This window comes from Leucoraja erinacea, chromosome 24, assembly GCF_028641065.1.
Source record: "Leucoraja erinacea ecotype New England chromosome 24, Leri_hhj_1, whole genome shotgun sequence".
Taxonomy (NCBI): domain Eukaryota; kingdom Metazoa; phylum Chordata; class Chondrichthyes; order Rajiformes; family Rajidae; genus Leucoraja; species Leucoraja erinaceus.
Genome location: NC_073400.1, coordinates 8,933,549 through 8,961,345, shown reverse-complemented (window position 1 = coordinate 8,961,345; position 27,797 = coordinate 8,933,549). Strand labels below are relative to the sequence as shown.

General features: G+C 41.4%; 1 protein-coding gene across 3 annotated transcripts in view; it reads right to left on the bottom strand.

The window, feature by feature from the left end:
* Positions 1 to 27,797, bottom strand: part of scube3 (signal peptide, CUB domain, EGF-like 3) — a 272,047-nt gene that overhangs the window by 124,295 nt on the left and 119,955 nt on the right. For all 3 annotated transcript variants that reach the window (XM_055654491.1, XM_055654492.1, XM_055654493.1), the window contains exon 4: positions 16,988 to 17,122. In XM_055654491.1, the coding sequence (XP_055510466.1) occupies positions 16,988 to 17,122 (135 nt within the window). The remainder of the gene's footprint in view (positions 1 to 16,987; positions 17,123 to 27,797) is intronic.

The window sequence follows — 27,797 nt, the reverse complement described above, 5'->3', positions numbered from 1 at the left end:
AGATCAGCTTCTCCTCACTGCTTTCAAATCGTGAACCGATCACCTCTTTTACACTCTCTTCCTGGAGTGCAACCACATACGCTTACTCATAACTACCTCATTCAGTTATTCCCTTGTGACACTTCAGTATTTTTGAACTATTTCAGATTGCACCAATATGCTGTTTTGCATTCACCATTGTATTTATTGTAGCATTTAGTGTTTACGTATGAGCTAGGAATTTCATTGCACCCTGATGCATATGATAACAGACAAATCTAATCTATCTATACTACAGCTACCTATCAAAATGAATCATTAGCAATTAGCAGGGAAAATAATATTCATATCTGGGCAACTTTGGCCAAAAACACATTTGTTTACAAATCCTTGGCTTTGCTTGAACTGAATTTTAAATAGACCAGTCACACAATAGGTCAGTATTAAAAAGATTGAATAATCAAGTAATACTTTTGGCCATTTTCACTGTATATATCACCTAAGTTGAAAAGAGTAGAGCAAGACTCTACCAGCAGCAAGAGCCAGACCCTATAGGTAGAGCAAAACACTACAAACACTCTAAATGTGGGTTGTATGTTAGAGTTGCAGTAACGAGGAATCAAATTTAGAATTCAACATATAAGGCTAATCTAACTTCACAAAACCAACTATTGAAGCTGTCAATGATTGTACAACGTAAGCAGCAAAAAAAGTTAAAGCTTAGATCTGTTTTCACTTTGAAACCAAGGCAGCTTTCTCCAAACAAAGAGAATCACTGATTACAATGGCCCTAAAATTTTAATTGCCACCTTGTCTGTTTCGTTTCTGGCTGGAATTTATACAAATTCCAGCTCACACAATGATTATCCAATCATCAGCAAAACTCTGCTTTAGAAAAGATGCTTGATCATTTATTTTATTTTCTATCTTCTCTGATAAAGGTTACTAAAGCACAGGAATGAAGAAGGCTCAGTCTGAAGAAGAGTTTGGACCTGAAACATCACGTATCCATGCTCTCCAGACATGCAGCCGACCTTGCTGGGTTACTAAAGCACTTTGTGTCTTTTTTGTAGATGCAAGCCAGCATCTGCTGTTCCTTGTATCAACAATAATAAGTCTTTTGTTTGAGCCTAATCATCGGCAACTTCACCAGAATGATTTCCAGTCTCCAAACACCTTGCTAACGGGATTGTCAATTCATTATAAAATTATTAACAGCTTTTTGTACGGGGAACTATAGGCATGTTCACATGACGATGATTACTTTTGTGATGAAAGTGAGGTATGTATACATAGAAAAATATAAAAGATTTTAGTCAAATTGCATAGATGTTCTTCTATATTCTACTACCCTAAACATCCTTCAATTAATGATATCACTCAGATTATTAGTAATTTGATTCAATCTAGTTGACCTATATTACCAGTTTCAATTGTCCCATGACTAAAACACAACACTCAATCTTTTTGAAGGAAAATGTCGGTCTGTAATCTATATGTGAATGGAATTCATAGCACAAGACCATTGATATTAACAGTAAAAAAAATGGGATGACTGAAGTAACCATCTTCGATCACCAGTATAACTCCATATCTTTACTGTCCTCCTTCCACCAACTTACGCTCAACCAAACGGCTACAATTATTTTTATCGATCTTGATCCTGTGCCCAGCTTTATCGTCGGACTTTCTTCATCACAAAGACTAACATTTTTCATCTCTGCAACAATGCAAGTATCTGCCCCTGCCTCAGCATAGGAATAAATAAAAATTACATTCAACATCCCGAAGAAAAGGTCCTCTATCAACCTATCCCACTGGTATCCTTGAAAAATCAAGATCAACTATTAGATGTTAGAAAACATGGTTTACTTTCCATGCATAAAAAGTCATCTCTCAGTGCAGGCAGATATCACTTGGGAACCCTCTATTTGATGCAAAAATGCAAAGGATGGGCCACGGACCACAGCATACATGGTCATTAGAGATGTTTAAGAAAGAACTGCAGATGCTGGTAAAATCGAAGGTAGACACAAAATGCTGAAGGTTGACACAAAATGCTGTTCTCAGTGAAGGTGAGACACCAGGTGCCAACTTCTCTACATCGGCGAGACCAAGCATAGGCTCGGCGATCATTTCGCCGAACACCTCTATTCCTACCGTCTTAACCAAGCTGATCTCCCGGTGGCTCAGCACTTCAACTCCTCCCCCATTCCCAATCTGGCCTTTCTGTACAGGGCTTCCTCCATTGTCAAAGTGAGGCCTAGCGCAAATTGGTGGAATACCTCATATTTTGATTGCGTAGTTTACGCCCTAGCGGTGTGAACATTGACTTTGCTAACCAGATAGCCCTTGCTTTCTCTCTCCATCCCCTCCCCCTTCCCAGTTCTCCGACTAGTCTTACTGTCTTCACCTACATTCTTTCTTTGTCCTGCCCCCCTCCCCTGCCATCAGTCTGAAGAAGGATCTCGACCCGAAACATCGCCAATTCCTTCTCTCCATAGATGCTGCTTCACCCGCTGAGTTACTCCAGCATTTTGTGTCTATGAAAATGAAACTGGACTTCATCGGAATTCTTGAATGAGCTTCTGAACTCTCTGACTATTTTTCCAATGACATTTCCATATTATGCTTCAATGGAATCACTGAAGTAATTCAACCACCATCCTAATTCAATATTGTGGAAGTGTAAGATTGACAGAAGCATTGTGGATTTTGAGATGGGCTCCAGATGCTGACCATCTCAACTATGTCCACATCCCAAGAATGAATACAAAAATTCCAAAGGGATACTATACAACATATCAATGACATATTTAGGAATTAAAAACATATAGCATATTAGTTTACTTTTCCAAGGGGGACATTGTTACATTTTCTTTCATGTATTCCTGCCTGCTCCAGCAATTTATTTTGTATAAGTTATATAAAGTGCAAATGCAATATTGTGGAAAATATATCTTTTGGTCTTCAAGGTTCAAAGAAATGTTAATATTCCCAGATTCGTTATAATTGGCATTTATCAGCCTCACATCTGTCACCAATTTGGGTTATTGTCCATGCCAATAATTAGCAACGAATGCAATTGCACACATCCAGTAAAAACACAATGAAATGAACTCTTACATTAAATAAGGTCAGACAACGTTTATCTTCAGCTTCCTGCCCTTAAACATTATTACAAAAATGTAAAATGCAGCGACACAAGGAATGAGAATGGGAATCACATAATTTAAAAAATCCTAATAAAAAGCAAGATGCAAAAATATACCAAAAAAGTTTGAAGCACATTTCATCGCCACATCATTAATATAAAGGGGAAAGATCCATTGACTGAGATGTCTCATTTTCTTTTGAAACCCTGGCAACTTTCTGTTGGTCACCAGTTTCAAAGTTACAAGTCAGAGTCAACCATTTGTATGAGGGACCACAAAGCAAAACAAATCCTCTTCAGACTTATTTTCATCATCATCAATAGAAGTCTGAATTGCCCAGGGAAACACAGATTCTCAATTAAACTACTAGATGTGCTCAAGTGTGAATACTAAAGGGCCTGTCCCATTTGGGCTTAATTTGCGCGACATTTATGCGACATCCTAAAAATTGGTTGGCGCGTCGAGGCGCGGTGGCGTATGCAGTGACACGCGGTGGTTCCATATCGCCCCAGGATTTTGGAATGTTCAAAATCCTCGAGCGCCACCTGCGTGACGTATCCCTTGCGCACGCTGACGTACTGATGGCGTACGTGTAGCGCGTGGTGACCCATGCCTATGCTAATTTATCAGGCGTCACCGTGCGTCAACGTCCACAACCATGTGTCACTGCGTACGCCATTGACGCGCCATTTGCGCATCATTTGAGCGCATCACCACGTGATCACCCGGGTAAAAAGCACGCCGAGTATTGAAAATTTTTCACTGGGAAAATCCTTGCCACGAAGATCGGACTAAAATAACAGTACAGCACGAACGACATTGCAATGGCTCCCAAAAGAAGCAGGGCCCTCAAGAGCAAAGCACGCGACTGTCGTACTGCTAGACGATTCTCGCGCGTCAGTCACTGCCGGCCTGTCGCATAAATGATGCACGAATGACGCCCAAGTGGGACAGGCCCTTTAGTGTGAACTAGTATAGGTGACTGTTTGAACCAGAGAAGCATTTTGTCTTTCAATATAAGCTGGTAGAACTGTTGTCTTAGAGTGCCAGATATTTGGGCTCAGTCCTGACCTCTGGTCCTGTCTGTATGGAATTTGCACATTCTCTCTGTGACTGCGTGGATTCCTTTGCCTGTTCCAGTTTTCACATCCCAAAGATGGGTTTAATTGGCCTCTGCAAATTGGCCCCAATGTATAGAGAGTGGATGAGAAAGTGGGAAAACATGGTATGAATGAGTGATTGATGGTAGGCATGCCACATGATGGTGGGCTGAAGGGCCTGTTTCCATGCTGTATCTATAAACTAAACAGCAGATTTCAAGCCCAAGGACTATCTCATACCTAAGGTAGAACACCAGTGAGTATTTCATATCCTGAGCAGGACACCATCAGTATCATATCCAATGCTAGACAGTGTACCTTGGAGTATCTCACATCTAGAGCAGGACCCTGGCTCTTGGAATTTCTCTGATCCAGAGCAGGACATTGTCCTTTGAAGCTTCTCAGGTCCAGAAAAGAACACTGTCCTTTGGGGACCCTGCAAGTGTTTCAGAACCCTCTCCTCCATAGATAAAAGAACCACCCGATTTTTGGAACACAATTAGAAGAACCACTTCCCATAATTTACCTGCCAATTTTCATTTGTGTGAGCCAGGTCCTGTTCTTGAGAGGAAATGAATCATATAATGATGTTACTGGTAATGACACTGTTGAACTGCATCGAACACAACACTTTGTATTTGGCATTTTAGATCAATCCTTCAGTCAGCGCTTTTATTGGGGAGGCTGCTGTATTGTTAGTTTTGCTTTTGTTGCTGTTCATGGAGGTTCTCTAAATCGATTCTAAATTGACTTTATTTGACTGCTGTTTACTGTTTACTGAGTAAATACAATACGTTTGCTCTGAAATAAATTGTTCAATAGATGGAATGTGAAGAAAAGTCTCGACCCGAAACATCACCCATTTCTTCTATCCAGGTATGCTGCCTATCCCGCTGAGTTACGGCAGCATTTTTGTCTATCTTAGATCGTTTACAATATCCTGCCTCCAAATTATTCATGGTTATGGTAATGTCAATAGACTATCTCAATTAATAGTGTCAACTTTTCTTTTATCTTTGTTTTGATTACTCTCATTATTTTGCGATGTGCAAATGGCGGTGATTTCACTGCTCTTTCGTGGGTAGGACTGAGTGGGCTAAAGTGCACAAAGAGATAAAGAGGTACTTAGTAAGTTAGTAGCACCCAAAGTGAGAATGTTAACTGACTGGATATTTTGCACCTGAGGAACGTTTAGGTGGAAAATGTGGAGGCAACTCCTTCTAATGCTCCACGGATACGTGAATAATGGCAAAGGTTTGCAGAAATGGAAATGTTATACATCTGTTAAATCCCAGAAACATAAAGCTGGACAATCTTTAATTAGAGTTGGAATTTTTTTTAAATTGTAATTAATAATTAGGAATCAAAATGATTGCCTCTCAGAGAAGTTGCCCTTGGAGCCCATTGCTACAAAATTTCAGCAGCACTCGAAGCGGCAAGTGGGATTCAGGCCAGGAATTGTCAAATCAGATTTTCTCAGAGTGAAGACCATTACGATTACATACTGTATCACAGCCAAAACAGTATCTTGCAATTGAATTGTGTAATAATCTGCAAGGGAAATCCAAAGTAGATTTATTGAAGGAAAGTTGTGTTTGACAAACTTCACTGAGTTCTTCATGAGCTGTTTAAAGGGCCTGTTCCACTTTCATGACCTAATTCACAACCTTTTTTGCTCATGGACATTTTTCATCAGGCTAGAAAATGCCCCCAACCTACTTGATGCCACGAGTACCTATGACTAGCATCACGACCTACCGTTTAAATTCCATTTGGAATATTTTGGAGGACCAAGAAACCAAAAACCAAGAACTATGACCTCGTGACGACCATGCTGCGAGTATGAGTCAAGGGCAAACTCCGCAGAGGTCGTGAATTAGGTCGTGAAAGTGGGACAGGCCCTTAAGGGGAATGTGGTTGATGTTGCTCATGCAAATATTCAACTTTCAGCAGCAAAAAGATGAGTACATGGGGCAAAATAAAAGCCATTGCTCCTGAGCTCAATGTTCGCCTGATATTTTTAATGAGTTAGAGAAGTTAAAACTCAGAAATTTAATGAGTTTAAGATAAGAATCTTCAGGCAGACATGGTGAAGTGGGCAAACAAGTGACAGATAAAAAGTTAATGGAGAAGTTTGCAAGAATAATATAGGAGAAACAAATCAATCATACAAAGCAGTGCCCGAACTGCAGAGTATCCAAACCCAAAACATCAGCAATCCATGTTCTCCAGAGATGCTGCTTGACCCACTGAGTTACTTCAGCACTTTGTGCCCTAGGCTATTGTCCTAATTCTTTGAAGTAGCAGGCCAAGTTTAGAAGGCTATTGTAGAGGGAATTTAGATTTTCGGTTTTATAATTGAAAAGCTAGAATACAATAATAATCAACTTTCATAAAACACTGTTTCTGCTCACCACACTTCAGGAAGGAAGTCAGGACATTGTGGGAGACTATTAGAAAATGTTATTAAAACATCACCATGAATTAACTATTCACATTTTGTGGAGAGATTAAAGAAGGTCAGATTGCTCACCTAGCAACAGTGAAAGCTAAAGAGAGGTTTCAGAGATGCTTAAAATAGCAGAAAGTGTTTGAAGACTAATGACGAAAAAAGCCTTTCCCAGGGCAGAAGTGTCACCGAACTGTTTTGATTTTCTTATGTGAGGGAGGACTTTCCATTTTGAGGAACAGTAGAAAAGATTCACTGTGTAGGAAGGAACTACGGATGCTGGTTTACACCGAAGATAGACACAAAAAGATGGAGTAACTCAGCGGGACAGGCAGCATCTCTGGGGAGAAGGAATGGATGATGTTTTGGATCGACCCTTCCTCAGACTGCATTGGTTCCTGAGATGGGGCTGTGCTGTCAAGATATATCAAGTAACATTCTCCACGTAGAGGTTATCATTGAAATTTGGATCATTCTGATGGGGCTTGATGAGGCAGTTAAGAACACAGGATCTTAAAGCAAGAATAGGCCATTTGGTCACTGGAACCTGCTCTGCCATTCACGATGTGTAGGAAAGAAAACTGCAGATGCTGGTTTAAATCGAAGGCGGACACAAAATGCTGGAGTAACTCAGCAAGACAGGCAGCATCTCTGGAGAGAAGGAATGGGTGACATTTCGTTCAGTCTGAAGAAGGGTCTCGTCCCGAAACATCACCCATTCCTCTCCAGAGATGCTGCCTCAGTTACTCCAGCATTTTGTGTCTACCTGCCATTCACGATGATCACCACTGATTATTTTTTATCCAGCACCATTTTCCTACATTAATTCTGCATCCACAGTGCCCTTAATATCCAAATGTCATCTATCTCTATTTTGAATTTATTTAGTATCCATTGATATTGTGGGGGTGATTCCGCGACTGGGAAAATCTAGAAACATAGGGTATTGAGTCAGGGTAAAACGATATCCATTTAGGACTGACATGAGAAAATGATTCCTTCTCTCAAAGGGCATTTTGCTGATATTTCTTGATCTTATAATCTTATAAAGCGAGTAGCCTGAAGGCATTTATTGAACGAAAGAGGCAAAAAATCTGGGGTGCTGTGAGGAAACTATGTTTTAAGCAATCGGTTGCTATATGTGGATTGCAATGCCCAGCAGTGAGATGGTTACCAACTTTCAAAGGGACGTACTTGTAGGGGAAAGCCTTACAGAATTACAATGAAATAGCAGGGAACTGGGATAAATTGGAGGCTTTTTCAAAGGCCAGGCACAGCATGATAGTTCTACTCTGCTACGGTTCTGTGAGCATCTTCTGATGGCATTGATGTTTTTAGGGGGAATGCGAAATCAGAACAAAACAACTGAACTCTACAAGAGACAAAAAAAAAAGAAATAGACAAAATAACCTCAACCACTTGACCATTCTAGTTGTAAAAATGGGTTCCCTGTGGTTTTCCAGATGTAAACACTTATCCACCCTTTCACTAGGCCATAATAAATTCTTCCGTTCCACTTTTTAAACACTCACTAAGCACTCAGTTGGATGTGCATGGGAGTTTACACTAAAGAATATTACGCTGACTTAGTTTGTGGATGCCATCAAGAAGAACAAAAGTGCAGGCAAAGCTTCTCAAAGTTGTGAACTGTGAAGCTTTTCAAGTCAGCCAGCTGGGAACCAGAGGTTTTAATAATATGAAGCATTGTAACTGCCTGGCATAACTGTTAGAGTTCCCAGAAATGAGAGTCCAAAATCACTGCCTCGACACAAGTATCTCACAACTTACTACAGTATCAAAGAGGATAAATGCATCAGTTCCTTTCATCGGGGTAAAGGAGTCTTGATATTATAATGGTTATAAAGGCATTATGTGGCAATAATATGGCAAGGTTTCCCTCCTGCCCATGTGTATTTGATGCACTAGGAGGAGTCTAGATGTGTACAGCAGTGCCCAATGGCTTGAAACACAATACCAGCTCCCATTTTCATCATTTTCTGTGTTGCACATGAATACTAGCAGGTCGATACTACAGTGTGGCTGCTTGGCTTGTCGTTAGCTTTGGGGGGGCTCTCTAACGGAGACCTGGATCATACAGTCCAGCACTGAGGACTTGTTTCAGATTATCCACCAATAAACATTTTATTGTACTCTTGACTGTTGGATTGCAATCCCTACCCTATAAACATCAATCTTGATCGTGAGCCCGGCTCACCTCCAGCCCAATCCCAAGCACAACACTTACCCACCATTAGTACCCAATTGCGAGCTCAGCCCCCGACTCTTGGATGCAACCTACTCCTTCCCCATCCAATGATTGAACCGGACCCTCAAGTTCCCAAACGCCCCTAATATTATTTCCAAGCCCCTTATTTCCACTTTCCTATCCCCTTCAAACCAGCCCCACAACCGACCTGTTTCCCTCCACATGCGCTACAATAGCAACATTTTAGAATGGGTGAACACTGGACCAAAATGTTTGTTAGGCCACTGCACAATGCTGGCTTAGTACACTTTTCCAGGCACTGCATAACCTCTAGCCCAGGATATCTGCACATTCTCAGATATCATCTGTTTCGGTAATGTATAGTTAATATGCTTGTATAAAATTCCTTCATTGGTTTAATAACTACATTAAAACAGAGCACAAAGGACATGATGTGAATACATCAAATAGGCAAAGCTAAATTCCTTGGCAGCTTATATGACCAGTGTTAAAAGGCTAATTATGGCTGCAGACTGTGGACAATAGGTGTAAGGGTATCTCGGGTTAATGGCCGTACCACAGCTAATGAACGGTTGTGTTTATAAGTAAAACAACTTGTGCTTGCTTGGAATTTAATACCACAGCAATTAACTGCAGGAGATATCAATACATACCCTGAACAGAGGTTGCAGAAGTTACTGTTAAATATGGACACAACAAAGCACAAGAAAACCATGAACAGCATCTCAATATTGTATCAACCTTCAAGGATAAAAATGATATTCCCACATATTACTTTCCTGCCAAAGAGCCATTGTGCAGGTGACTTTTATGGCATTGCATAAATCATCTATAGCTTCCCAGAACATAGCATTACAACAGGCAGTAAAAAGATTTAGGGAGTTTGAGGTTTCATTAAAGTATAAAGACCCATTCATTTTCTGCATTATATTTTACATACTGTATAATGAGCTGTCTGAGCAGCTGAACAGGCCAGAGGTGGAACGACACTGACTCTACACACTTTCCTGGGCAGCTCCACAAGACATTCACACACAGTCTCAAAGAGCTCCCTTCATTTCTTTCACTCACAGCAACGAGTTTGCTATTTTACTGCTCGATAATGGATACCAGAAGTATGGCACTGTTCTCAACAAACTATCGTTTTGCATCTATTAAACCAATTCCACATTATATTTAAACCTAGTGCCTACACATACAATCCCATAATGCTGTTCATCTTTAGCAATTGATTGAGGATCTGAAAGTCAATTCTTTTCTGAGTGAACCATGTTTGGAAGTACGTCCAGGTCATTTTGAGTCAGTTGGGAAAATTGACCCGGTGCTTCTTGTACCTTGTGTGGTTTGGACACAGGTACACACGGGATGAGGTTGTATGCCATGCCATGCATTGGAATGTCATTTTGAGCATGTTGTCCAAGATGAACCCATTGATAGACACTCGCTGGATAATGTGGTGCCCTTGGCACAGGACTCTGGTGAGTGAATAACTTAACGAGGACCTTGGGCCAAACCGTTGCCTCAATACCTCTCGAGTCCACAAACTGTGTCCACACATTCCCCCCTCCTCTAGCCAATTTCTTGTCCTCCAATCCCTCATTCCCACCACACCGATGCCAATGTGATCCCTCATTCGCATGTTCACGCCAATGGCTCGGCGCCCTTAATCCCTCCCACTGCCACTCAATAAACTTGCCACATAAATCCCTAGTCTGTTCTCCCTCCACCCCCCACACTCTGCACACCCCAATGCCAGTAAGTCCCTGCAGGAGAAGGGCTGGTGGGTAACTTCAAGCCACTAAGTGAGTCTGGGGTGGAACTCTTGAAAACACCTGGTGTGTCATCCCCAACTGTATTTTTATGCAATAGGAAATCAAACAAAACAGACAATCCCCCTCCGACTGAGTGCCATTCAATCGCATTTTAGTCCAAAAGGACAGTACCACTACAATTGGATACTTCAGCAAATTTGATTTCAGATTATTAACATGTTATTTAATTTGATACTTTTAAAACAACAAAATAATTCAGTGAATAAACACAAAAAGCTGGAGTAACTCAGTGGGTCAGACAACATTTCTGGAGAAATGGAATCGGTGACTTTTCAGGTCAAGACCCTTCTTCAGACTGAGAGTCAGGGGAGAGGGAAACGAGAGATACAGCCGGTAATATAAATGTTATCTCTCGTTTTCCTTTCTCCAGACTGTGAAGAAGGGTCTCGACCCGAAACGTCACCTATTCCTTTTATCCAGAGATGTTGTCTGACCCTCTAAGTTACTCCAGCTTTTGGTGTCTATCTTCGGTTTAAACCAGCATCTGCAGTTCTTTCCGACACAAAATAATTCAGTGCATCAGTTTGCCACAGATGGAGCACACAGCCAACTATGTGGCTCGCTTGTGATTTGAGATGGTTTTGATTTCGTTCAGCAAAATAATTCACTGAAAGCTTTTGATTCAGTTTGAGTTAGAGACAAGTGGATTAAAAAACACTGATCAACATATTATTTACTGCAAAGTTTTTCTGAGAATTATTGTATTCAGGAAATAAGTAAAATATATTAACTTACTTTTACAGACACTGAACAGTATAATGGAGGGCGAGAGCGATTCAAAGGCTCAGAACGACAATGTTTTTGTTGTATAAATAGGCAGCTGGAGATGGCTAATATTTGAGGTTTAAATCTCAGTCTGTGATTATAAGGAAACCTGAAAATGCCCTGCTTGGTTCAGTTCAAATAAGCAACAAGAGGGAATGCATAGGTAGCTGGCCATGAGAATTAGACAAGCATACTCATTTCCTGACGATGTTAAGGAATGACTGTATATTTCATGTATAAAATATGTGCTGGCCATTCCCAAGTAAGAAAGTTATGAAATACGACAAGTAAAGTCTGCAGAGTTTCTGCATTCTCTCTGTGACAGTGTGAGTAGCCTCTGGGTGCACGGGGTTCCACCCACATCCCCAAGACGTGCAGGTTTGTTGGTTAATCGGCCTCTGTGGGCTGCCACTAGTGTGTGGGGACTGGAAAGGCGGGATGGCATACAGCTCGTGTGGGTGAGTAATCTGTGGCTGGTGTGGTCTCGGTGGGCCAAGGAGCTGGTTTCTATACTGCAACTCTAACCTAAACTAAGCCAAACTACAGTGGACCCATACAAGTAGGTCTGAGATTTGCCAAGTGACAAATGGTACCATGTCTATGGACCACTCCATCACCAGTGTCCATTTGTAGCCCAGTGGGAGAGCCCAGTCCTGTTGGGACTCTCCAACATCATGCTGGCCTCTATGCCATCCTGATTCAACATCAATCAGGCCTGGTGCAGAATCATGCAAGCTGTTTATTTCAAGGGGGGTGGAGGATTCTCGGTCTGCAAAGATGAAGAAGGTAATTAATTTTAAATAATTGAGTTGAGATGTTTCCATCGTTTTGCAAATACATCAATGTGTTTTTGGTTAACTTTATCTTCATCCCCAGCTTCAAAGAGTATTGCGGGGGAAGGAAGGGGCAGGAGCACAAGGTGATGCTGCCTGAGGTCTCTTCACCCCTGACCTTGAACTGTCTCCCAGGCATGGAGGGTAGGTGGGGTCAGCCCCCTGTATCCGGCCTGTGTTGTGCACTCTGCAACAGTGGGCAGTGATACCAGGAGGTGGGCTGGGCTCAGCACGATCCAACCTCCTGACTCTTGGGCGTCTGCATCAGGCTGCGCCTGAAGAGCGGGCAAGATTGTAAATCACACTCAATATGTGTGAAAGCCCCCTGCACACAGATTATCCCTCACCCTGCCAGGGCCAGGGGCAAGTGACCTCATAACCAGCGCTGGTTTCCTTCTGGAGCTGCTTTGTGTGTAATCCCTCGATGGTATTGTCTAGAAATGGCTCTGAATTTGTTCATTTGACTGAAAAATAATGTTGTCACTTTAACCGTTGAAGCAGTGTGAAGAAGCCTTTTTCTCTGGCAATGTTAACTCAATTTCTGTCTCCAATGATACTACCTGGATTGCTGACTTTTGTTCCAGCTCTTGTTGGATATACATTTGCCCTCAATTTCATGCACTTATCATGTATTGTTTGTGTGTTATACTGCATTTCCAAAATATGGTGCCACCGATTACAATGGAACTGCATTGTATGATTTAGTTTAGTTTAGTTTAGTTTATTGTCACGTGTACCAAGGTACAGCAAAAAGCTTTTGTTGTGTGCTAACCAGTCAGCAGAAAGACTATACATGATTACAATTGAGCCATCTAGTGCACAGATATTAGATAAACTGAATAACATTTAGTGCAAGATAAAGTCCAGTAAAGTCTGATGAAAGATAATTTCCAATGAGGTTGATGGTGGCTTAGTAGAAGAAGAATATGGGCCAGTTGCTTTGGGATTACTTCACACTGGGATTGTACCCGATGGCCAGATAAACTGGCCCTGCATTCTCCCAGTCAGATCTTTCTCTGTGAATTCGACCTAATTTGCTCATGGATAAATAGCCGCTATAAACAAATTACACCATCTTGTGCTGTAGTGTGGCATAAATATCAAACGCTGTGGTCTGGTGTAAAGGCAAGGCACATAAACAGTTTTCTGAAGGGAGAACAAAGAGTGCTGAAAACACACAAGCCCAGACATTCTTTAGCTATCAGAGATGGGTGTGCACTAGTATTGTGCAATTAGTTTAGTTTAGTTTAGAGTTACAGCATGGAAACAAGTCTTCGGCCAACCGAGTCCATGCCAACCATCGATCACCAGTTCGCACTTGTCCAATGTTATCCCACTTTGGCATCAAACCCTACACACTGGAGCAATTTTAGCGGCCGACAAACTCGCAAGACTTTGGGATGTGGGAGAAAAACCAGACCACCCAGAAAAACCGACGCAGTCACAGCGAGAACATGCAAACTCCACAAGGACGGGAGCCGAGACCAGGGTCAAAACTTGCGGGACCAGCTGCACCACTGTGCCACAGTAACTTTCGACCATGCATGATGCACACTCAGCACCATCGGCATGACTTGCACAAGTAAATGCTCACAAAGGCTATCCTCCAAAAACAGGTGAGTTGTAGAACACTTGCAAATTGGGGATGGGTGGGAGTATGTGGTGAGAACTTCATAGTCAGATCAATGGTGTTTAGATGTGTAATTGGGTATGTAGGGGAGTTGTGGTGGGAGAGGGGAGTCCGAAATGTAATCTTACCAAGGTCAATGGGAATTACAATCAGGGGTCAGATTAAAATCAGCAACAATGGTCTGAAGAAGGGTCTCGACCCAAAATGTCACCCATTCATTCTCTCCAGAGATGCTGCCAGTCCCGCTGAGTTACTCCATCTTTTTGTGTCTACAATGGGGGAGTGTCTGTATGTGTGAGTGAAAATTATAACACAAAAGAAAATAAAGAACTTCCATAAAAAGTTCCTGTATCACCTACAGAGGATCTAAAGAGATGGGTGAGTTAGGGGGCTCAAAGCAGCTGCCCTACATTTATCCGATACCCCCTCTGGCAGCTCATTCTATTGACCCACGGCCCTCTAGGTGAAAAAGCTGCCCCTCGGGTTTTTATTAAACCTTTTCCGTTCTTGGCTTAAACCTATGTGTCCTGGTTCTTGATTCCTCTACTTTGGGTAAAGACTATACAATTACTCCATAATAATAATCTAATAATATCTTTTATTGTCATTGCACAGAGGTACAACGAGATTTGGTACGCAGCTTCCATCCGATGTAATAACTTAATTAGCTAAATATTTAGACACCCAGAGAAACAAGATTTAAAAAAATTAAATTTAAAAAATCCCTCCTCATGATCCTATACATCTCTGTAAAATCACCCTCACCCTCTTGCACTACATGGAATAAAGTCCCAGCCTGCCCAACCTCTCCCAACAGCTCGGGCCCTCAAGTCCTGGCAACATCCTTGCAAATCTTCTCCGCACTCTTTCCAGCTTAGTTTTCAAAATACATACTCATCCCATTGAGAATAGATGGTAAAGGAAATGGGAGACCTGAGATTCATATGAAGAGGCATTGAGTATAAAACCTTAGAGGTAATGTTGAAATGATAAACAACATTGGCTAAAACACGACTGGAGTATTGCTTCCAATTCTGGAGAGAGATGCCAGTACTGTTCCATGGCTGAAAGATTTCAGCTGGAAGGTTCGATTGGAGTAGCTGATATTGGTCTCCTTCCAGAAAATAAGTTTAAAAAGGAGATTTGATAGAGATAGCTTTTAACTAGGCTCCTGGATTTGCAGGGAATGGAGGGATATAGATCACTTATAAGCAGACAAGAGCTTTTCAGCTAGGCATAAACACAAACATTGTGGGTCAAAGGACAAGTAACTGTGCTGTATTGGTCAATGTTCTATGTATAAGATCTTGACAGGTTTGAAGGGAGAGGGAAAAGTCTGTTTTGAGAGCCAAAGACATGGATTCAAAGTGATGACCAAAATACTCTGCTGCAGTGTGGAAACAGCATTAGAAAGGCATGGAATAGCAAGAGAGAAAAATGACTCAAGGCAGGGGGAAAAGAGCAGGAGAATGGGATTGAATAGATGTCGGTCCACCTACATTCATGGAGTTATATGGCAGGGAAACAGGCCAATCAAGGTGCTTATCGAGGCTAGTTCCAATTTCTGGCATTTGGCCAATATCCCTCTAAACCTTTCCTGTACATGTACCTGTCCAAATATCTTTAAATGAGCCAACTGGATTTGAATTCTATGAGTTTGTGATAATCTTATGTGGAGAATATTTTAGTTCAATTTTGCCCATAAAATACCTATTGTGGACAAGTCAAAATTTCACTACCAAGACTTACTAAGACTGTACCACTACAATGGATTGCTACAGCACTAATCTAATAAATCAATCAATCATAGAGCACACAAAGAGACGAGTTAACCTATCTTATTCTTTGGGAGAATTGTCTAATATACAACTTTACTTATTTTTGAAGAATATTTTCACAGTGACCCAGGTTCAAGCCTGATCTTGGGTGCTATTTGGAGTTGAAGCATTCTCCTCCAAACCAGGTATTTCAGTTTCCTTCATCACCCCAAACCCTCTCACCACTCCCCCCTTCGAGCCAGCATCGCCATTCATTGTGATCATGGCTGATTGTCCTCAATCAATAACCTGTGCCTGCCTGCCTCCCTATACCCCTTGATTCCACTAGCCCTAAGAGCTCTATCTAACTCTCTCTTAAATCCATCCAGTGTAGAAACATTCTTCAGCCCTGGATGCAGTCTGAAGAAAGGTTTTGAAAGGATCGTCTTATGTCAAATTCCAGTTGCAGGAGCTACCTGGCCTGCAAAGTTCCTTCTTCAGCTTACTTCGTGCTTAAGATTCCAGCAGCTGTGGACCTCGTGTTTCTCCACTTTGCTAACTCTGCCTTTGGTGGAAGTAATTCTTATTTATTCGACCAGAATCACAGCAGATGCACTCTTTCTTTGTCAGGGGTTGTAGTTTAATCCCGTGAAAGTTAGCTGACGACTCACGAGTCTTTCATTGGAATCTGGGCGGCCCTATAACTCAGTGGTTCCCAACCTTTTTTAGCTCATGGCCCCCTTGGGATCTTTTAATTTTTCTGTGGCCGCCCCTGACATTATTAGCGGAAAAAAAGTACTTCAATATTATAATACCTTTCATAAAAATATCAGTGTCTATTAATTGCACATATATTCTCTTTTATTCCATTCCACAAACATCAAAAATATTTCAACTACATAGATTTAAATTTATTAGAACTGAAATTTAGGAGGCAACAGGGTGGTAGCTGTGGCCCCCTTCGTTGAACCTGTGGCTCCCTAAATCCCAAAAAATGTCTGTGCCCCCCTGAAATTTGCCATGGGGGCCATATGGCCCCAGGTTGGGAATCACTGCTATAACTGGCCTGAGGTAACTGGACGAGTGAGGTGCCAAACACACATTGCATGTTTAAAGAGGTATAACTGGTATAACTGTTTCTCGGGAAGAGATTAATTCCGTACATTGATAACATGTGATAACAATAGCATGAAACAGAAGTGAAGCCACTTGATTTCTCTTCAACCCATTGATATGTTTTAAGAGGTAAGAGAATCCAACCTTCAGGACGTAGGATGCAGGTGTGCTGGTTGTCACTGAGGAAGAATCCCTCCCGACATCGGCACTCGTAGCTTCCCATCATATTGACACAGATCTGCTGGCATCCACCATTGCTATCTCCACATTCATCCACATCTGGAGAAAGAAAAACAGAAGTCATTAAAAATCACTGATGACCTTAAATCCCAATACACTGAACCTGACCTCATCTCTTGTTGCGTGTCATTGTCTGTAACTCATTTTCACCATTTGAGCCCACAGCCAACAATGGCCTGTTTCCTTTATCATTATTACTTTTTTGCATATGTTTCATTCATTTGTTCTATATTTCTCTATATCACTGCCTACATGTCTCATTTCCCTATCCCTGACCCTCAGAGTCTCGACCTCGAACGTCACCTATTACTTTGCTCCAGAGATGCTGTCTGACCCGTTGAGTTCCTCCAGCTTTTTGTGTCTATCTTCAGTTTAAACCAGCATCTGCAGTTCCTTCTTACACAACCCCTCTCGATTGCTAGGTACAAGCTGATGAGCAACACATATTGCAAATGTAAATACATGGAGTGCTGGAGTAATCCAGCGGGCCAGGCACCATCTCAGTTGAACATGGTTAGGTGGCGTTTTGGGTCAAGACCTTCATTCAGATGTATTGTGTGGGGGGGGGGGGGGGGGGGAGGAGCAAAGTGGAAGAGAGGAAGAGCAGGACTGAGCTTACGAAGTAATAGGTGGATAGGCAGGTGATAGGCGATTTTGAAGATTTGCTGGACAAAGGCCAGAGATAAAAAGACAGAAGGTGCGAGACAAAAGGATTGAAGAGTTGCGAATTGTGAAGCATGGGGAAGGAATGTGGGTGGAAAGGGAGAGGGAGGGGGAAAATAGGTGCAAGTCCAGGTGGGGCACAGGGGAGAGGGGGAGGGGGGGTGCTGTTATAAACTCAGAATTTTATATCAAAAAGTGCAACAAATTCATATCCTGTAAGTGATGTAACACTGAGAGGCTTCTCCCAACCTTGCCACTTCTGTGGGAAGAAGATGCAATGTGATATGGCTTTAGACTCATTGAATCATACAGCACAGGAACAGGTGCTTCAGTTCATCATGTCCATGCCGATCATTAAGGACCCACCTATATCAATCCCCTTTACCAGGACTGGATTCATGGCCTTTTATTTATGTGCTCTCCAAGATACCTTTCAAACGTGAGAGCATCACTATCATCTCAGGCAATGCTTTGCAGGTTACAACCACTCCCTGGGCAAAATATTATATCCAAATATTATTTTACTTCTTTTAATTAAGTTTAATAGTTTTGATTAATTTATGAAATGATAATTGTAAATAAATGTGCTATTTATTAATTTTCAAAATTAATTTTAAGTTTTTGAATGTACTTCAATTGTTTTCCATTTCTTTAAGCATGGGAGACATTTACAAACAATTGAAAAGGCCCTTGACCACATGAGCCATCAGAAGCCCATTGAGGTGGATCAGGAATGGACCTCAGGGTCCTTCACTTGAAGCTGAATTTCCACACAGACAGACTGCTTTGTGGGATGTTGGATCTGCACAATTGCAAAATTGAAGATGCATTCAGCGATTGAAAGGGAACAAGCTTGAGTTTCCAGCCAGGTCATAAGAATATAATAACATAGAATATAGAACCAGTAGGCCACTCAGACCCTCAAGCCTTCCCTATCGTTGAATATGACTATGGCTGAACTGCCGCAGGTTTCATTTTCTCTTCTGTTGCATTTGTAGATACTCCTCACATCCCTGATCTTCCCAGAATGTGTCTACTTCCTCTAAAAACTCTCAAAAATTCAGCTCCCCAAACCTCTGAGATGGAAAAATTGGGCGAATCATTAGGAAGATCTATAATTTTAAATGATTGTTTCCTAATCCTGAAACGATGTCCTTTCCTCTGAGATTCTTCTACTGGCGGAGAGATCTCCATGTCTTGCATATCTCAAGCACAATCCAACCCATTAATAAAGGGAAAAAAGAGATGGAGAGCGGAAGTTGGGGTTGAAAGGAATGATGAAGAGAAAAGATAGATATCTGTTTGGGGTGCAGACAAAGGTTGTCAAACTAACAATTACTTTAAAAACCAGCAGTTGTAAACAGAGCAGTAACTGCGAAACAGAGACATAAAGCCCACAACTGTAGATAGAGACAATGAGGAAATTAAAAAAAATGTATTATTAAATCCTTTGAACTTAGATGTGCAGAGATGGAAGATGAAGTGTAGATCCTGGAATTTACATTGGGCATTGTTTGTAGCAATGTACGAGGCAGAAGACAGACATCAGAGAGTGGAACTGAGAATTAAACGGAAGGTATACGGAATCTCAACACCTCCATTAAACCTGCGAGTGCAACCCTGTCACATTGCATGTAGGAAGGAATTGCAGACGCTGGTTTAAACTCTAGACACAAAAAGTTGGAGTAACTCAGCGGGTCAGGCAGCATGTCTGGAAAAAAGGAATAGGTGACGTTTCGGGTTGAGACCCTTCTTCAGTCTGAGTCAGAGGAGCATCACATTACATTGCTTACTTCTCTATCGCAAACCCACTCTTATGTGTCTAACTTCAGTCTCCCATATTGTTCCAAAGATTGTTAACTTGACAGTTTTAGTTTGCACGCTGTCACGCCCCCCCGCTTCTCTGCTCCATAAAATATGTGTGTGATTATTTTACCTTAACCAACTCATATTGCCAAGAGTATCCAATGTTTTCTGCACTTGATTTGAATTTCTAGCACTTTAACTTATATGCTCTGTTAAAATGGCATCTCTTGTGCTCTCTCAAGTGGACACAAGTGGATTCAATAGCACTCGTCAAAGAGCAAAGTGGTTTGTCCAATGTCCTGGCCAATATTTACTCATCACTCAACATTTTCTCAACAAATCCATCTATCACATCCTGACATTTAATTGTATGAACATAATTGAATCTCCCACTATCAATTACCTCGGGGTTACTGTTGACCAGAAACTGAAATGAAGTAGCCATATACACATTGTGGCTACAAGATCAGGTCTGTGACGAGTAACTCACCCGCTAACTCTCAAAGCCTGTTATCATCCACAAGGCTCAAGTCAGGAGTATGATGAATAGTTCCCAATTGCCTGAATGAGTCCAGCTTCAACAACACGCAGGAAGCCTAACACCAGGCAGGACAATGTAGACACTGCATAGGCATCCCATCCACCTATTCACTCACTCCACTACCGATGAACAGTAACGCCAGTGTGTACATCTACAGAAGGTAGCGTAGCAACTCACCACGACTCCTTAGTCTGCACCTTCCAAATCCACAACCTCTACAATCTAGAAAACAAGGACAGAAAATGCATGGAACACCACCACCTGGAAGTTGACCTCCAAGCTACGCACCATCCTGACTTGGAAGTATATTAACGTTCCTTCACCGTTGTTGGGTTAAATTTGCTGAACTCCCTCCCTAAGAGGTAGTGGGTATACCCACACCACAGGGACTGGCAGTTCTCCACCATCTTCTCAAAGGCAATTAGGGATGGGTAGTTAAATGCCGGCACAACCTGCATCGCCCATATCCCTTCAATGAATAATAAAAAAATAAACTTGTTTGTCAAGATTTGGTGTGTGAAAATCTACATTACAACAGGAATAATACTTAAATGATGCTACACTGGGTCCTAAGCATTTTTCGGACATTGAAACTGCTGAAGACACTAAGCCTCAAGCCTGCTCCACCATTCAATAAACCCAATGCACAACTAGTAAAGTGACTGCCTCATAGTCTTAGGGACCCGTCCAATCCTGACCTCGGGTGCTGTCCATGTGAAGTGTGCAGGTTCTCCCAGTTTGCATGGCCTTCCTCTGAGTGCACTGCTTTCCTCCCACATCCTAAAGATGTGCAGCCACAGGGAACTGCAGATGCTGGAATCTTGTATAGAACACAAAATACTGGAGTAACTCCAGCAGGCCAGGCATCACCTCTGGAGGAAATAGATAGGCAACATTTCGGGTCAGGACACTTCTTCACACAGCAAGTCTGAAGAAGGGTCCCAGTCCAAAACGTAGTCTGGCTATATCTTCTTGAGATGCAGCCTGGCCCTCTGAGTTACTTCAGCACTTTAAGTTCTACTACTAAAGATGTGTAGGTTGGAAGAGTAGTTGGCCAATATAAATTGTCGGTGTATAGGTAGGTCGAGGAATCTGGAGGAAATTGTTGACTATATGAGGGAACTTAAAAAAGGATTATTGTAGGAATGTTGTTTAGTTGATAGTCGGCATGGGCTTGATGTTTCAAAAGGCCTGTTTCTGCACTGTATCTCTCTGTGACTCTTCTAGTAGCTTAGCAACTTTCCCAATGGGAATCATTCAGAAACAAACAGTTTACCAAAAAAATGACAAAATGCAGTTTGTGATTAAATAGTAAAGACATATGGCTTGTTTTTACTTTATTTGAAGCACTTTTTGCATCACGTCATTTTATCGTAAATGAACCTGTGATTAGAGTATCAACATTTGGAAATTGGAGCATTAAGGTTTAAACTGGAGTCACATCCTCACAGGACGGACATGGAGACATTCCCAACACCACATTCCTTTCTGGGAAGAAAATGAATTTATTTTCTGAAGTGAAACTTGAAGTAAGCTCAAGGATTTTGGAGTAGATATGGGGAAGTACCAGACACGAGGGGGATATTTGAAAGACTGAATTAAGTAGCTCAGATTTCTACGTCAGTAAACTTGCTCCCTCATGGTGAATCTGGTGAATCATGGTGAATCTGGCTAGCTGTCTGCGACAACATCCATGACTACTTTGTTCAGCCAACACCCCCCGTGCATTTTACACAGAACAGCGCCAGTTCCTAAAGATCTAATTAAATATTATTAACAGTTACAGTGATTTTATATTCAAGTCTTGCCTGAATAATTGACATCTAATTGCAAATTTAGTAGTTTTGTTTAAAGTAAAATTGGCCTCGGATACAAAGGACAAAAGGATATAATGGAAATCTGAAATAAAAACAGAAAATGGCAGAAACACAAATCAATCAGAGCAGAAAAAAAGGATAGCTTCAAATGAGCTTCTTTGTTAGAGTCAATCTTTTACAGATGATGTACATGGCATCTGGAGTCATTATATTTATAATAGTAGCAACAAATAAACAGCGTATTTAATGAACAGATCCACTGCCTACAACATTAACTGATTATAGAAACATAGAAACATAGAAAATAGGTGCAGGAGTAGGCCGTTCGGCCCTTCGAGCCTGCACCGCCATTTAATATGATCATGGCTGATCATCCAACTCAGTATCCTGTACCTGCCTTCTCTCCATACCACCTGATCCCTTTAGCCACAATGGCCACATCTAACTCCCTCTTAAATATAGCCAATGAACTGGCCTCAACTACCTTCTGTGGCAGAGAATTCCACAGATTCACCACTCTCCGTGTGAAAAATGTTTTCCTCATCTCGGTCCTAAAAGACTTCCCCCTTATCCTTAAACTGTGACCCCTTGTTCTGGACTTCCCCAACATCGGGAATAATCTTCCTGCATCTAGCCTGTCCAACCCCTTAAGAATTTTGTAAGTTTCTATAAGATTATCCCACATACCTATTTGTGTCAGTGTTATTATCCTGCCACACTCTAGTGTTAATATAAATGTTAATATAATTTGTCCAACATATTATTTTCCAACATATTAACATGATTTCCCACCATATATAGTGATGTAAAAAAGATTGTACTGCTTTGCACAACTACTAATCATTTTAATTTGTATTTCCTAAAATGCAATTTTCCAAGTATACAAGGTTTATGTAAAATAAGACCATAAGCAAGGAAGTTAATGCAATTTGCCTGTACTACATTGCTACAATGTTCCAGGTAAATACAGGTTTAAAAAAAAATAATTTGTTTACTATGTACAAAAGGTAACGCAATGTAACTGCTCCATGATCAATAATAGTGAAAGAAGATGTAATTTAATAATGCCTCTTGTAATCATTAGTGGTTACATCCAAATTCTCATCATTTAGGTTAATGTATTTCAAAAGTTGAGAAAAACATTGAAATATCTGTAAAATGGCATGTGTCATAAATTATAAATAAATAATTTATAATGGATTCCGTAGTAATGGAAAATGGTTTGTACAATTTGCATGATGTAAGTGATATGGTTTTTTTAAAAATAATTATCAATAATGGGCAGCTTGCAATAAAATCATACTTTGAAACACAGTTCATAATTTAAAGCGCACATTTGTTTTCTCAGACATAAAGTCTTAGGTGAAAAAACATAGGCACTGTGTTAGAATTGAGCTGAGCAGTAAGACAGGGAATACTGTTAAACATTCACCAGTCAGTCAGCCACACCAGTCAGTTTTGACCCACTGACTACAAGCTGGCTTTCCCCACTGTACTCGCTTCAATGCCTCTACAGCTTCTTGGCCACATCAGTAATCAAGGGTTTTGAATAGGTTTTGAAGATGATCTTTTTCTTGATTAGAACTGTCGCCTTGTAGTAGGCTGAAGTGCTCTCTTCGTTAACTCCATGGGCAGGTGATAAGACCAGCCATTTTATGTGGGTCTGTACAAATGCAGGTGAGCTGCATTGTTATCTGGTGATCATTGTTGCCAAGCACTGTCAGCAAGACTTGCTGGAATGTGGCGTTCCAATTATAATCAATTGCATCCTCATTGTCAATGTTAAACGATATGACAGTGAGATCTCAAGGACTACACACTCAACATTCATCATTTTTTTTTAAATGCATATTGCACAGAGTTGATGTGGACAAGCTTTTCCCTTTGAGAATAGGGAAGATTCAAACAAGAGGACATGACTTCAGAATTAAGGGACAGAAGTTTAGGGGTAATATGAGGGGGACTTCTTTACTCAGGAGAGTGGTAGCGGTGTGGAATGAGCTTCCAGTGGAAGTGGTGGAGGCAGGTTCATTGGTATCATTTTTAAAAATAAATTGGATAGGCATATGGATGAGAAGGGAATGGAGGGTTATGGTATGAGTGCAGGCAGGTGGGACTAAGGGGAAAAAAAATTGTTCAGCACGGACTTGTAGGGCCGAGATGGCCTGTTTCCGTGCTGTAATTGTTATATGGTTATATGGTTATATTGTAGACAGACCCCAGACACACTATGTGATCCAAAATCATCTTTAATCAGCACATAAACTTTAACAGCATAAAGGATGGTTAGATGTCAGAACATCCCAACTGCTGCTCGAACTGATCAGTGCCGGAAGCAAGTGTTAATATAAACGTTATAGTGGGGTGGGGTTAGTGATGCTAACTTATATGTGATTGGCTGACATGCATAATCAATCTACACATATATTATTGCTCATTTGCCTACACCTCTGTGACAGATTGCTGTAGGTTCAAGACTGAGTCTGTGCTCTAAGTGCATAACTTGGACTCAGATTTGGTACAAACGAGGTCTTGAGGAAGGAATTAGTCTTTAATCAATTCAGCTAAATATGTGCAAGTGCAGAGGCCACAAGTTCAACTCCCCTCCTGCACATTGATGTTGATGTAATTGAATGTGACAAGGTGATGAAAACCATTTTTCTTACAAGGTTTATCTCTTTCTTTCATTCAAAAGCTCTTTCTTTGGTACAGGGAATTATGAAAGATTCCTATAACATATTCTTTATTCATACTGGATTACTACCATCAAATTAACTGGTCATTTATTTCCCAATAATTGTAGGATAACATATAATCCCATGTTTGCTTATAGAGAGCGGCACAGTGGTAGAGTTGCTGCCTTACAGCGTCAGAGACCTAGGTTTGATCCAATCAATGGGTGATGTCTGTACGGAGTTTGTATATTCTCCTTCTGACCACGTTGGTTTTCTCTGGTGCTCTGGTTTCCTCACGCATCCCAAAGATGTGTAGGTTTGTAGTTTTTATAGGATCTGTATATTGTTCCTAGTGTGTAGGATGTGAATATGGGATAACATTGAACTAGTGAATGGGTAATTGTTGGTCGGCATGGACTCGGTGGACCAAAAGTGTTTCCACACTGTTTCTCTAAACTAAACACCAGTGAGTCTCCTTAATTGACAGTGAACAATATTTAAATGTCCCAAGGCAATGAGAAATTCTACATCACTGTGGAAAGTGTGAGGTCTTCTTCTAATCTGTCCCAACATGATCAGAGCAACTATTTTGATTTCAGAGCTAAATGAAGACTTGCGGAACCACAATAAAGGTTTAAAGCAAAACAACATCACAATTCGGAAATTCGTACCTGCATTTAGAAAGTGCCAGCTAAATACTGAGCATTTAATGCTGAGGCAGTGATTTTCCACTGGAAAAGACCCATATTCTATTCATTAGTTTGGCATGAAAGACAATTTTGTTGAGGATTTACATTATCAAATAAATATTTTGACCCTAAAAAGTATTGGATCCATGAGTGAGGGAGTATAGTCTAAAATCCAGCATGGTGTGGTTGTAATTTACTCTGAATGTTGCAGGAATTCATTGTTATCGTCCAAGAAAGCCACCTCCAAGAATCCAACAATCCTTTCTCTTTTCCATTATCAGCTGCTGTTGCAGCAAAATCCCGATAAACCAGCATCTCTGATTCTATCAAGATGGTTTAACAGCCAATCTAAATAAAGAATCCTCACAGCATAGGGGAAAGTAGAAAGCACAATTTTAAGTGAATTCTTAAAACATCTGGGAAATTCAGGTCAATGCTTGTCTGGGAGACATTGGCCTGATACAGTGATTGGGTCATGGTCCATGGCAGGATATGAGGAAGGGCGGCACGGTGGCGCAGTGATCTGTCCATCTGTCTCCTCAGATCCTGGTGAACTTCTACCGCTGCACCATCGAGAGCATCCTTACCAACTGCATCACAGTATGGTATGGCAACTGCTCTGTCTCCGACCGGAAAGCATTGCAGAGGGTGGTGAAAATTGCCCAACGCATCACCGGTTCCTCGCTCCCCTCCATTGAGTCTGTCCAAAGCAAGCGCTGTCTGCGGAGGGCGCTCAGCATCGCCAAGGACTGTTCTCACCCCAACCATGGACTGTTTACCCTCCTACCATCCGGGAGGCGCTACAGGTCTCTCCGTTGCCGAACCAGCAGGTCGAGGAACAGCTTCTTTCCAGCGGCTGTCACTCTACTCAACAACGTACCTCGGTGACTGCCAATCACCACCCCCCCCCGGACACTTATTATTATTTATTCAAATCGTTTGCTATGTCGCTCTTCAAGGGAAATGCTAAATGCATTTCGTTGTCTCTGTACTGTACACTGACAATGACAATTAAAATTGAATCTGAATCTGAATCTGATATAGTTGCTGCCTTATAGCGCTTGCAGCACCGGAGACACGTGTTCAAACACGACTACTGGTGCTGTCTGCATGGAGTTTATACGTTCTACCCGTGACCGCGTGGGTTTTCTCCAAGATCTTTGGTTTCCTCACACACTCCAAAGACGTACAGGTTTGTAATTAATTGGCTTGGTAGAAATGTAAAGTGTCCCTTGTGTGTGTAAAAAAGTGTCCCTTGTGTGTGTACAATAGGGCCTGTTTCCGCGCTGTATCTCTAAACTAAGCTAAAAAAACTAAAGTATGTGAGCCCTGACATTAGGCCTCTGTGAGATAGAGGTCAGTGAGTTCTAACCGTACCAGCACCATCCTTGTCAGTGGCTCTTGTGACGATATCAGGGTTCGTCTTCAGTGAGAAGAGTGGTGCACTTTCAGGAAGAGTAGATTATAGAGTGAATAAGGAGTATAAAAAATGGAGATGGTTGATGTAGCTCCTGCAGTTGATGATGAATACATTTAGGGAGGGGGGGGGGGGGGCAAGGGTTCAGAAGATTCCAACATTCTAGATGTGCGAGAAAGACAATTTTTACTATTTTCAAATGCATTCAATAAAAACATTAGACTCTGGCAGCTAACGCTAGTTCAGGAAAATCTGCCACCTAACAGTATCATGAGTTTCATCGATTGAAAATCTAAGTTAAAATTTCCCCAGGTATTCTTGTTTGTAAAATACTCTGATTGATGGTCAAGAAGGAACTGCAGATGCTGGAGAATCAAAGGTAGACAAAATTGCTGGAGAAACTCAGCGGGAGCGGCAGCATCTATGGAGCAAAGGAAATAGGCAACGTTTTGGGCCGAAACAATAGACAATAGACAATAGGTGCAGGAGTAGGCCATTTGGCCCTTCGAGCCAGTACCGCCATTCAATGTGATCATGGCTGATCATACCCAATCAGTACCCCGTTCCTGCCTTCTCCCCATATCCCCTGACTCCGCTATTTTTAAGAGCCCTATCTAGCTCTCTCTTGAAAACATCCAGAGAACCTGCCTCCACCACCCTCTGAGGCAAAAAATTCCACAGACTCACCACTCACTTTGAGAAAAAGTGTTTCCTCGTCTCCGTTCTAAATGGCTTACTACTTATTCTTAGGACCCTTCTTCAGGCTGATTTTCAAATGCATTCATTAAAGAGCAGTCTGAAGAAGGGTTTCGGCCCGAAACTTTGCCTATTTCCTTCGCTCCATAGTTGCTGCTGCACTCGCTGAGTTTCTCCAGCAATTTTGTCTAACTATGATTGATGGTATATTTGTGTTTCGAATATTATGTAAAATTTGCATAGAAGACTCCCTCATCCCAAAGAAAATCAATTGTACATCTTAAGAACGATGATGAGGAAGAATTTCTTTAGCCAGCGAATGGTGAAAATGTGGAATTTATGGTCATGGACGAATGTGGAGGCCAAGTCTTCTTATCGAGTCCACATCACATGATTAGAAATTGTTCAGC